The following is a 12,931-nucleotide window of genomic DNA, read 5'->3' on the forward strand; positions in this document are numbered from 1 at the left end:
CATCACCACAAGGAGATGCCCACCCACAGAGCCCGTGATGCAAGGCAGAATGGCTAAAGTCCTGAGTGTGGATATCAAAAGTGTGTTAGGGCTGAGCCTTCCGGTTAAGACGGCAACATAGGCAGACATGGCTCACCTCTTGCTCAATCACATCAGAATTACAACCAAAACATAGAACAACCATCACTCAGGAACATCAGAAGTTGAGTTGAATAGAAGTCTGACAACTGTGGAATTGAAGACACCATATCCAGCCAGACTGGCAGAAGGGGTGTGGATGCAGAAAGGTCTGTCCCCACACCCATGAAGATAAAAATTCGGGAGGGATATCTCAGGATCGAGGAGTCCCAGACCCACACCAGGCCCCCCAGTCCAGGATTACAATGCCAGGAAGATAAGTCCCCACAACTTCTGGCTGCGAAAACCAGTGGGGATTGAGTTGGTGGCAGAGGCTGCTGGACCCCCGAGCAGTTCCTCTTGGGGAACCCACACATAGACTCACTTACTCAGACTCACTCCCTCTGAGCTCCAGCACTGGGGTGGCAGCTGGAAGGGCACCAGTGGCACACAGGGAGAGACTGAAGTGTCTGGCATCAGGGCGAACAGAGGCAATCGTCCCTTTGCTGAGCCTTCCTGCCATAGAGCTGGTAGGCTGGTGCCATATCTGAGAAAATTACACTAAAGCACATCATATGCAACTTGCACAAAATCAATGGTAAAAACATCTTAAAAGCAGTCAGAGAAAAAAGACATATTACATACAAAGGGAAAAAATTATAAGGATGACATCTTTCTTGTCAGAAACAATGCAAGCAAGAAGACAATAGACAAACACTTCAAATAGTACTCAAAGGAAAAAATCTTCTAACTTAAAATTCAACAGCCTGCAGAAACATCTTCAAAACCAAAGGAAAAATAGACATTTCAGATCTATAAAAACTGAAAGAAGTCATCACGAGAAGGCCAGCCCTGGAGGTTATTATATTCACAAGATGATTGCAGATGGAAAACTGGAGTTGCACAGAGAAGTGCAGGGCACTGGGGATGGGGACAGTGTGTTGATACAGGGTGTGGCAAAAGGAGGTTTACAGCTGTGAAATGTGGAGTTTATTCTTGTATTATCATTTATTAGTTATTGTATTATTTTCCATGTGAACAACTGTAAACCTACTTTGCCCCACCTTATATATAAGATCTTTTCTTGCAATTGAAATATTTTAAGAAGATATTTTACTGTTTAAACACAAAAACGCTATTTTGAGGTCTATAACATATATATATATATATATATATATATATATATATATATATATATATATATATGGTGGCCCCCCCAAAAAAAACACAATTATCTTCTGGAGGGTGGGCTCCTTGTAGTACAGGCTTCCCCACTAGGTGAGGGTTCTAGAACCCATCTGTATCAGTGTACTGACTGGTGTTGTTGTAAGAGGCTGCATTCAGTTTTAGTGAACTTTTTTTGAAGACTCTTTCAAAGTGTTTATCCATTTCAGGATGGGTGACTTACGAGCACACCTGCCCATACCACACTGAGTGTTCAGCAGTTTTGGACCAAAAGCAACATGACCCCCATGCCCCACCTTCCCTAGTCACCTGATCTCACCTCAAGTGACTTTTTCATGTTTCTCCAGATGAAAAAGTCCTTGAAGGGAAACATTTTGCCAATGTGGAAGAGGCGAAGCAAAAAAACAGGGGAAGCACTAAAAGGCATCAAAATCTATGAGTTCAAAAAACTGTTTTGAGCAGTGGAAACAGTCTTTATGGGTGTATTGCATCAAATGGAGAGTACTTTGAAGGTGACTGAAGTTTAAACATGTAAGAATAAATATACAATATTTTATAAGTAAATTCCATTTTGGGGGTCCTTCTCATATATATATGTAAAACCTATGGCCCAGGGAAGGAGAAATGGAAATACACTATTGTAAAGTTTTTACATAATATTTGATGTGGTTTATCAATTGAATATAGACTGATAAGTTGAGCATATTTACTATAAATCATAAAGCAACCACTAGAAGAACAAAAGCGAAGAGTTATCAGTAATGAACCAAGATAGGAGATAAAATAGAATCATAAGAAATATTTCATTTTTTTCAAAAAAGGCAGAAAACTGGATTAAGAGAATGAATAACAAATAGGACAAATAAAAAATAATTGCAAGATGACTGATTCAAAACCAACCATATTGTAATCATATTAAAATGTAAATCGTCTATCCTAATTTGAAATGTCCGCCCTGGTTGAAGTGGCTCTTGGTTGGTTGGAGCATCATCCCATTCTGCAAACTGAAAGGTCTTGGGTTTGATTCCCAGTCAGGGCACATGCCTCGGCTGAGGGTTTGGTCCCTGGTCTGGGTGCATACAGGAAGCAACTGATCGATGTTTCTCTATCACATTGATGTTTCTCTCTCTCTCTCTTTCTTTCTCCTTCCCCTCCCCTTTTTCTAAAACCACTAAGATGTATTCGGGTGAGGATAAATAAATAAATAAAATGTCAGCAATGTCAGGCAGCAGTGTCAGACTGGTTGAGAACAAACAGTATCTCACTATATGCTACCTACAAAAAAGGTACTTTAAATATAAAGACACGAATAGGTTAAATGGAAGGAATGAAAAATGACATGACCTGCTAACAGTACAAAAAGGAAAGCTGGAATGACTATATTAACATGAAACTGGATTTCACAGCAGAGAATATTATGAAGGATTTAGGGAAAGCCATTTCATAATGAGAGAGGAGTCACTTCATCAGAAAGACATAACAATTCTATATATTTATGCTTCTAATAACAGAACCTAAGATGAATAAAGCAAAAACTGGCAGGAAATTTAGAAAAATCCACAATTATAGTCAGAGACATGAGTAGTTTTCCCTAAATAGCTAACAGAAAAAGTAAACCCAAAATCTGTAAGAATATAGTGGACTCGAACAACACTACTGACTGACTTGACCTAATTAATCATAATAGAATATTCCACCCTCATACAGCAAAGTACACACTCTTTCAAGTTCACATAGAACATCTGCTAGATAGACCATACTCTGGGAAAATGTCCATATTGGTGAATTTGGAGCAGTGCTTAAATGAGTGTTTGTGGGGGAGGAAAACAACTTTCTCCTCTATCTTCCTAGGTTCTCTAGCTGGGATCCTGTAAATTAGACTGACAAAAACAAACAAACAAACAAACATTAACAAGAGAAAAACAGGCAGCTTCAACCTGACTCTCAGCTTCTCATTTTCCTCTCTGAACAACATGAGCTTCAGCGCATGCTCCAACTTCTCCACAAGCTACTGGACACTGGGCTCCATGTAGTTGTCCAGCTATTGGGTTTGGCTGGCCAGCAACGCAGCCAGCATCTATGCAGGCACTGGCAGCTCAGGCCCCCAGATCTCAATATCCCACTCCACCAGTGTGCAGGGCAGCTGGGGATCTGGGGGCCTGGCTGCAGGGATGACCAGGGGTCTGGTGGGCATAGGGGGCATCCAGAGTGAGAAGACTATGCAATGCCTGAAGGACCACCTGGCCTCCTACTGGAGAGGGTGAGAAGCCTGGAGGCTGATAATTGGAGACTGGAGAGCAAAATCTGGGAACACCTAGAGAAGAAGGGACTCTGGGTCAGAGACTGGTGGCATTATTTCAAGACCATCAAGGACCTGAGGGCTCAGATCTTTGCAAGATGTTTGCAATCCTGTGGACAGTGCCCGCATTGTTCTGCAGATTGACAATGCCCACCTTGCTGTTGATGACTTCAGAGTCAAGTGTGAGATGGAGTTGGCCATGCACCAGTCTGTGGAGAATGGCATCAATGGGCTCCGAAAGGTCACTGATGACACCAATATCACGTGGCTGCAGCTGGAGACAGAGACCAAGGCTCTCAAGGAGGAGATGCTCTTCATGAAGAAGAACCATGAGGAGGAAGTAAATGGTTTACAAAACCAGATTGCAAATTCTGGGTTGACCATTGAGTTGGATGCCCCCAAATCTCAGGACCTTGGCAAAATCATGGCAGACATCTGGGCCCAGTATGACGAGGTAGCTTGGAAGAACCAAGAGGAGCTAGACAAGTACTGGTCCCATCAGACTGAAGAGAACACCACATTGGTCACCTTTCAGACTGCTGAGATAGACACTCCTGAGATGACACTAATGGAACTGATACGTACGGTCCAGTCATTGAAGACTGACCTGGACTCAGTGAGGAATCTGAAGGTCAGTTTGGAGAACAGCCCAAGGGAGGTAGCGATGCACTATGCCAATGGGTGGAACAACTCAATGGGATCCTGCTGCACCTGGAGTCAGAGTGGGGCCCAGACTCAGGCTGAGGGGCAGCGCCAGGCCCAGGAGTATGAAGCCCTGCTGAACATCAAGGTCAAGCTGGAGGCTGAGATTGCCACCTAGTGCAGCCTCCTGGAAGAAAGGGAGGACTTCAATCTTGTTGATGCTCTGGACAAAAGCGCCTCCTTACAAACCATCCAAAAGACCATGACCCACAGGACTGTGGACGGCAAACTGGTGTCTGAGGTCAACAACAGCAGAGTTTTGAGGCATGAAAGGCAGCAGAAGTCAGGCATCCCTTGGCAGGGCAGGAGGCCAATAAAAAGTTGAGAGTTAAAAAACAAACAAGTGGTTAATAAACATGTGTACATGTGGGAGAACTCAGTGATGAGTAACTCAAAAGGCTGGTTAGAACTTGGGCTTATACAGTTTCCTATCAAAGACCAGTACATTGTAGAGAGGTGACAATGACAAAAGAAGAGTGGTTTTAGTCTTCCACGGGGGCAAGCTGTGACACGGTAAATACATGGGGGAAATTAATGGGATCAGATTTGTTTGTGAGGGTCCATCTTGGCTGACTTGCCATCTTCTTTATCATCATAAAATTTTCCCAGCAGAGAAAATTTATGTTAGTCTTCATTTGTCAGAAGTTTCTGCTTTGGGTCAGATAAGGGAAGCTTGGAGAAAGCTTCTTTCTGCATCTGTTGATTCTCAGTTGCCTCCAGCTCAAAATAATCCCTGCGCCACAGTGGTATGTCTGGAGGTGGCACACTCTAATGTCCTACATGATATTAATATGCACACTTTTCTATATATCTGAAATATGTCCTAATTTAAAACATCATAAAAACCAAAAGTTTTGTCTAATTTTTCCAAGGTAATTACTCAGATTTAGTGTTTTATTTATTGAATATATTGAAGTAAAAATGAAGAATCATCTATTGATTATATTAGGAATCCTTAAGAGAGAGTTTACTTTTCACCATGTTCAGAAAGATACAAGATAAAGGAAGATTTCAGATATTTAAAGGGGAAAGTAATACTTTTTAAAAAGCAATTTTATTATGGTATAACTTGCATACCATAAAAACCACCCATTGTAAGTTAAAAGTCAAGAATTTTCAGTAAAATTTACAGAATTCTGCAACTAACATGACAGTCTAGTTTTAGAACACTTCCTTTGCCCCTTTGTGACATTTCACAACATGAATGACACAATACAGTATGTAGTCTTTAGCATTTGCCTGCTTTCACTTAGCATCACATTTCTGAGACTCAACAGGTCATAGTACATACATATCAGTAGTTCTTCCCTTCTGCTGCTAAATAGTGTTCCATTATGGGATATACCACACTTTGTTTATGCACTCACCAGTTGATGGACGTCTGAGTTGTTTCCTGTTTTATATTGTTATAAATAATGCTGCTATGAGCATTCACATACATGTCTTTGTGTGGACATAAGTTTTTATCTGCTGGGTAGTTTCCAAGAAGTAGAAATCCTTTGGATTATGACAAGTTTGTTTTTATTTTTTTAAGAAACTTCCAGTCCTTTCCTGGCCAATATGGAGGCATAGGTAGATATACTTTGCCTCCTTGAACAACCAAAAGAAGGACAACAGCAAATTGAAAAACAAAAAATAACCAGAACTTCCATAAAGCTGAACTGTAAAGAAGTCCAAAAACCATGGAGTTAAAGAAGAAACATTCATCCAGACCAGTAAGAGGGGTGGAGACAGGCAGCTGGGGTAGAGAGGACAAGCAGCAAGGAAGCCAGCTGGAGGACTGGGTGGGTGTGGTTGCTGGTAGACTGGGCAATCTCACATTTGTGGGCAGATAAACTGGGAGGAACAATTGTGGAGCAAGATAGACCATGCAACCCAGGGTCCCAATGCATGGAAATAAAGCCTAAAAACCTCTGGCTGTAAAACCTGTAGGGGTTGCAGTAGCAGGAGAAACTGCCAGCCTCACAGCAGAGTTTGTTGGAGAGACCCACAGGGTCCTAGAACGTAGACAAATACACCAACCTGGGAATCGGCACCAGAAGGGCCCAGTTTGCTTGTGGGAGGTGGGGGAAGTGACTGAAAGCCATCTGAGAACTGAGCAAGCAGCATGATTCCCTTTTGGACCCCTCCCCCACATACTACAGAGCCACAACACAGAGATGTGGGTTGCCTCGCCCTTGCAAATACTTAAGGATCTGCCCCTTACTATGTAACAGGCACACCCAGACAAAAAATATGGCCCAAATGAAAGAACAGATCAAAGCTCCAAAAACAGAACTAAGCGATGAAGGGATAGCCAATCTATCAAATGCAGAGTTCAAAACACTGGTAATCAGGATGCTCACAGAAATGGCTGAATATGGTCACAAAATAGAGGAAAAAGTGAAGGGTATAAAAAGTGAAATAAAGGAAAATGTACAGAGAACCAACAGTGAAGGGAAGGAAATTGGGACTCAATGATCTGGAAAGAAGGAAGAAATAAACATTCAACTGGGAGAGAATGAAGAAATAAGAATTCACAAAAATGAGGACAGGCTTAATAACCTCTGGGACAACTTTAAACATTACAACATCCAAATCATAGGGGTGCCAGAAGGAGAAAAGGAAGAGCAAGAAATTGAAAACTTATTTCAAAACATAATGAAGAAGGACTTCCCCAATCTGGCAAAGGAAATAGACTTCCAGGAAGTCCAGGAAGCTCAGAGAGTCCCTAAGAAGTTGGACCCAAGGAAGCACATAGCAAGGCACATCATAATTACATTACCCAAGATTAAAGATGAGAAAATCTTAAAAGCAGCAAGAGAAAAGGAGATGGTTTCCTACAAAGGAGTTCCCATAAGGCTATCAGCTGATTTCTCAAAAGAAATCTTGCAGGCAAGAAGGGGCTGGAAAGAAGTATCCCAAGTCATGAAAGGCAAGGACCTCCATCCAAAATTACTCTATTCAGCAAAGCTATCATTTAGAATGGAAGGGCAGATAAAGTACTTCCCAGATAAGGTCAAGTTAAAGCAGTTCATCATCACCAAGCCCTTATTATATGAAATGTTAAAGGGACATATCTAAGGAAAAGAAAATCAAAACTATGAACAGTAAAATGACAACAAACTCACAATTATCAACAACTGAACCTAAAAAAACAAAAACGAACTAAACAAACAACTAGAACAGGAACAGAATCACAGAAATGGACATCACACTGAGGGTTATCAGTGGTGAGAGGGAGGGGGAAATAGGGGAAAAGGTACAGGAAATAAAAAGCATAAATGGTAGGTACAAAATAGACAGGGGGATGCTAAGAATAGTATGGGAAATGGAGAAGCCAAAGAACTTATATGTATGACCCATGGACATGAACTTAGGGGGAGGGAATGCTGGTGGGAGGGTGGGTGCAGGGCAGAAGGGAATAAGTGGGGTGGGGGGAGTGGGAAAATTGTAATAGTATAATCAATAAAATATATTTAAAAAGAAGAAACTGCCAAACTCTTTTCCAAAGTGACTCTGTTTTCTCCAAAGGCAACGCACCAAGGGTCTCAGGCCTCCGTATCTTTGCCGACACCCGGTGTTTGTCTTCACTGCAGCCATCCCAGCGTTCATGAAGTGGTGTCTCACTGTGTGGTTTCACTTTCATCTCCCAAACGGCTAATGACGTTGAGAATTATTGTCATTTCATTCTCTTAAGAGCATCTTTCACAGAACAATATTCTAAAATTTTGAAGAAGTCAAGTTTATCCATTTATCCTTTTATGGACTGTGCCTAACTCAAGGTCACAGAGATTTTCTCCTGTGCCTTCTTCTAGAAGTTTTAGCTGTTCCATTTAGGTCTATAGTCCATTTTGAGTTAATTTCTGTGTATTTTTCTTTTTTCTTTTTGGCTGATGGATCTCCATTGTTACAACTACATTTCTTTAAAAGTTTTGAGTCTTTGTTCTTTTTCCAAAGTATTTTTGTTGCAGAAGATCCCCCCGCCCCTGGTGGTCTTGTTACTCTGCTTCTCTTTGCCCACCACCGATTAAGAACTGTGGCTCTCAGTGCCAGAGTCTGGTAAAAAGGAAAGGAACTATTTATTCAAAAGTTCTACAGGTTCAGAATAATGGTGGGATGTCACCATCAAATCCCAAAGTCCCTTTAAAACACCCACAAACACAGTACTGCCTCCCCTTGCCAAACCAGTCCAGTCCAGGGCACCATATCCCAGAAAAGGAAATAGGAAGTCCATAGCTCAGCTACACTCCTGTTCTTAATCCAGAATCACGTGGCACTTTCTCACGGTACACCAGTGGGAGTCCTGCATCCTTTCAAACTGTGTGACCAAGACCCCCTAGGACTGCTACACGGTCAAGGGGCTGCTCCTTCCCCAGCCACATGGTCAAGAGCCCTGCACAACTGCTACATCCTTCATTTCTGCTTCTTTCTAAGCTGCGTGGTCAAAAGGGTTCCCTCTGCACTGCCAACCCACACGGCACAAAGCCCCCGATGGCTACCTTGCCTGGGTTTAAGTCCTGGCACAAATCTTCCTCTGTAACTTCATTTCCAATTCCTCCCACGCTGGCTACACCTGCCAGTAGTCTGGTTTCTTCTGCCTTTCTCCCCGCCATTGTTAGTCTGGGCAAGTGTGGCCCCTTGATGTAGGAGCTGCCTCCAAATCGCTCTTGCAGGCGCCAGAAGCCCCTCCGACTATACCGCATCACAGGTTAGAGTCACACCAACCTCTCTGGCTCTGAGTGCAGGCACAGCTTTTTAACATTAAAACACTGGCCAAGGTTTTCACACACGCAAAGTAGCTCTCAGTGGCCCGGCTTCCCTCATCCCCCAAGTGATAGCTGTGGGGGTTTTCTCTATTTTAGGGGATCTGCAGCTCAGCACCCTTTTATGTTTTGGTTCTTTGCATTACTATATACATATTAGGGTCAGCTTCTCAATTTCTACAAAAAAACTGCAGGGATTTTTATTGCAATTATGTTGAAAGTATAGCTCAATTTGGGAAGAACTGTCATCTTGGCAATTTGGGGTGTTTCCATCCATGAACATGAAGTGTCTTCCCAGTTCTTCAGAGCTTCTTCATTTTTGTCAGCATTTTGTGTTTTTCGGTGCACATGTCTTGCACTTCAGATGTTAGATTTGTTTCCACATATTCTATTCTTTTAGATAATATCATGACTAGAATTTTTCTTCATTTCATATTTTCATTGTTGATACTACAAATGGCAATGATTTTTGCATGTCGATCTTACATCCCGTGACCTTTCTAAAATCACTGGTTACCTCTCATTTCTTTGTTCTGCGCATGGATTACTTGGAATTTTTCTACATACACAATTATCTTATCTGTGAGTAAAGAAAGCTTACTACCTCTTTTCCAACCTGGGCACCTTGCTTTGTTTTCTCTAATTTCACATCCTATGGGGCAGGGCTGTGAGCACCTGATCTCTAGTGCTGAGGTTTGTCAGAGTCTCAGTAGCACTTGAGACTCAGCTGATCTGCTTGCCGTGGCACTGATGAACTTGGTGTGCAAGTCAGGGCGTCCTGAAGATATTCTTTAAAAGAGAGGGTGCACTGAGGCCGTCTGTTCCCTCCTCTGGGCTGTGACTCATGACAGCAAGGCCTTGATGGCTATTGTTGGAAAACCCCGGAACAGAGCCTTCTGCTCTGTGAAATGTTGAGAGTGGGGGAGTTGATTGTATGTCCTCATGTGACTTGTTCCCATAGAATTTATAATTGTGCAGTCTTAATAAACCCATGAATCAGTTTATGGTTATAGCATCCTTAAGGGGCATCTTTCAAATTTCTGTATGTGCAACCTATTCTAGTAGAAGAATTGTACACGAAAATATCCTGAAGTAGTGGTCTTTGGGTTACAGTTTGTAGAAACAATCATTACATTTAAATACAAAAGAGCTAAGTCATTTAGACATGCTTTTTAAAGCTAAAAATAAGGGAAGTTTTACTTCTGTTCTTAGAGCTTTAAAAGAGAGAAAATCCACATGTAGAAACACTTCATTACTGAAATGTTCATTAAAGAAAACAAAACTTCTGTTTTCCATTTGTCATCCAAGATTAATAAAATGGCTTTAGAGAAGTTAAGTTGCTGTTTTAGCTGATTTACTTTGTGGTTAAGTTACTTTCCCGTTGACTCAGCAGATGCTCCAGCTTGTTTTGCTGATGACCAGAAGTTGCAAAGGTCAGGACTAGTCTGGCAAGAATCAATCTGGTTTCTAAGATAAGAAACTGGTGTTTGGCCTGTTTCCTTAGCAGGGAACCTCTGCTTGGTCGGGGGGAGACATGGAGGTGGAGGGAGAACCTCACCCTCCCCAGAGGGCACTGACTCCCCTCAGGTACCCAAGTCCTGTTGATGAAGCCACCACTGCTTGCCCTCACCCACATCTGGGGAGGGGCGGGCCCTGAGGCTGACAGTAACTGAACTCAGGGGGAGACTGACAGGAGGGCATCTTCGGGCATTGGCGTGTCTGGATCTGCCCACCTTTGAGCCCAACAGTCATTGGAGGTGAGCGATGGGGGCCAGTCCTCCCCGCTGCACCCCACCAACTGCCCAGCTGTGAGCATCACTGGTAAAGATGAATTTTTTTCTTTTCCAGTCAGTTTGTATTATTTTGGAGTGAGTTGGTAACAGAATCAGGGTAAATATTTCTAATGTGGCAAATAGTGAGTTTGTACGCCATAAGGAATGAAAATGTCAGAAGCCTCTAAGAAGTGTCAAGTTCTCTCAGCCAGCCTGCTGCCCGCTTCCTACACAGCCACCCAGGGGTGCAGGGGAAGGCATGGCCATGTTTACAGTGTGCCCGGGGAAACTCAGGCTCCAGGACAGTCAAGCAACCTGCCCTATTGCCCAAGGACTGTGCATGGGACAGGGTCCTGTCTAGCCTTTGCCGCTGGCTATGTCCCTGCTCCTGGGACCCTGCCCCTCGCTTCTCCTTCCTATTCAGTAAAAAAAGTCAGGAAAACGAGGCAGGGTGGGGCGGGGGGAGAAGAGGGGAGAAAAGAAAAAAAAGCACAAAGAACCCTCACAAGGCACATCTAGTCTCCACCTGCAGGTCACGAGTGTTTCCGTATTTCTCCTGCCTTGTTGGCCGACCCCCTGGCCCTGGCCAAGCCTGGCTGAAGACAAAGACCCAGCCTGTTTCTCTGTTTTCTCTCCCCCATTGTTGGCCTGTAAGAGCCACTTACGAAAGCACTTAGAGTTTACACAAAAGAGAACTTGAAAGGCTATTTTTAGTTCATGCTCAGAAGACAGTACCCGGGTTTGCTAGAGTGGAGCCCCTGAACGTCCGTTCTTTCAAAACTTTCAGACATTCAAACATGGCTGAGAGGACACTGGGGTTGCAAAGCTCTGTGAGATTTCCAATGTCTGAATGATGGAGATCCTGCTTGTTTTCCTCCTGGGAAAAGCACGTGGGTTGTGAAGGGGCTGCTCCTCACACCCCGGGTGACACAGGCCTCAGTGCATGGCTGCGGGTGGACGAAGGGCCTTTCTCTGTTTGCCGAGGTCTCAGGAAAAGCCAGAAGCCACCCCTGCCTCACTTCTCTACTCTCCTTGGCGGACCTGGTCCAGGTGTCCCAGCCCTCCTCAGGCCACGCAGCACACATGCAGCAAATGGAACAGGGCCCAGGGTGCCGTGGGGATCTGATGAACTACTCATTATATATTTGTTGACATTAGATAACTAAAAGTGGAACTATGAAACAGAGTACAGTAAGCCCTCACTAAACAGCCTCGATAGGTCCTTGGAAACTGTGGCTTAAGCAAAGCGACATACGATGAAACTATCTTTACCAGAACTTTACCAGCTAAACAAGAACGAAGTTTCTACATCTTACAAACTTCTAAATAAAAGACCCAAAACACTCCTAATATTAAACACAGAATAAATGAGAGCTCTACACACATTTAAGAGAAAAGAATAAAAACATCTAAGATGACGATTTTCCAGCCTGCTGATTCCAGTGGATGGACCCTCCCCCAGCCCCTCAGGGCACCAGGCGGGACCACCCTGGACGGGACCTGCTCCCTCGCAGGTCCACTCACCCACACTCCCTCCGCCGGGGATGGTGCGGCCCGCAGACTCACCCCACGTCCACATCTCTGTGATGCGACAGGAGACCAGGGTCCCTGGAGAAAACCCACACAGACCCGGGGAGACAGTGCCAACTCCACGCAGAGGGCGACCCTGGCCCCAAACCAATTTTTTCTTCTCATTAATGTTACAATGAAATGATGTTATTCAAGGACCTGCTGTATATTAGCTGGTTACTATGAAATTTATATAAAGCTTCCAAATAAGTTTTTTTAATTTGTTCACAGACATGAACACGCCTTTAACGTTAGGCTTGTTTGTGTGTTTTTGCTTGAACTAACCAGGCAGCTCCTGATCGAGACTATAATGATGAGCTATTCACATTCTCCATAGTCACCGTGAACAAGAAACTTTGCTCAAGGAAACAGCATAAAAAGTTTTGATTTTTTAAAAACAACTATTCAAAAATTTCTAACAGTAGAAATCATTTTCCTATTCTTTCACTGATAAAATGTGATGCTGGTATTTCTTGTAACAGTGCAGATTCTTTTTTTACCCTCAGAACTTTCTAGTATGGGGCACTTCACAGTAACAGGGG

General features: G+C 43.3%; 1 protein-coding gene across 1 annotated transcript; it reads left to right on the plus strand.

The window, feature by feature from the left end:
• Positions 1 to 3,473: 3,473 nt before the first annotated feature.
• LOC114498450 (keratin, type I cytoskeletal 18-like) lies at positions 3,474 to 4,421 on the plus strand. Its single transcript, XM_036029964.1, has 2 exons — positions 3,474 to 3,562; positions 3,722 to 4,421. The coding sequence occupies exons 1-2, from the start codon at positions 3,474 to 3,476 to the stop codon at positions 4,419 to 4,421; spliced, it is 789 nt and encodes a 262-aa protein (XP_035885857.1).
• The last annotated feature ends 8,510 nt before the right edge of the window (positions 4,422 to 12,931 follow it).

Source organism: Phyllostomus discolor, chromosome 6 (assembly GCF_004126475.2).
Source record: "Phyllostomus discolor isolate MPI-MPIP mPhyDis1 chromosome 6, mPhyDis1.pri.v3, whole genome shotgun sequence".
In the NCBI taxonomy this organism is placed as follows: domain Eukaryota; kingdom Metazoa; phylum Chordata; class Mammalia; order Chiroptera; family Phyllostomidae; genus Phyllostomus; species Phyllostomus discolor.

Excerpts from the sequence above, each read along its gene's own strand:
- LOC114498450 (XM_036029964.1), top strand. The coding sequence starts at position 3,474 with ATGACCAGGGGTCTGGTGGGCATAGGGGGCATCCAGAGTGAGAAGACT. Across the intron at positions 3,563-3,721 it reads CTGGCCTCCTACTGGAGAGG|TGCCCGCATTGTTCTGCAGA; the intron begins GTGAGAAGCCTG and ends TCCTGTGGACAG.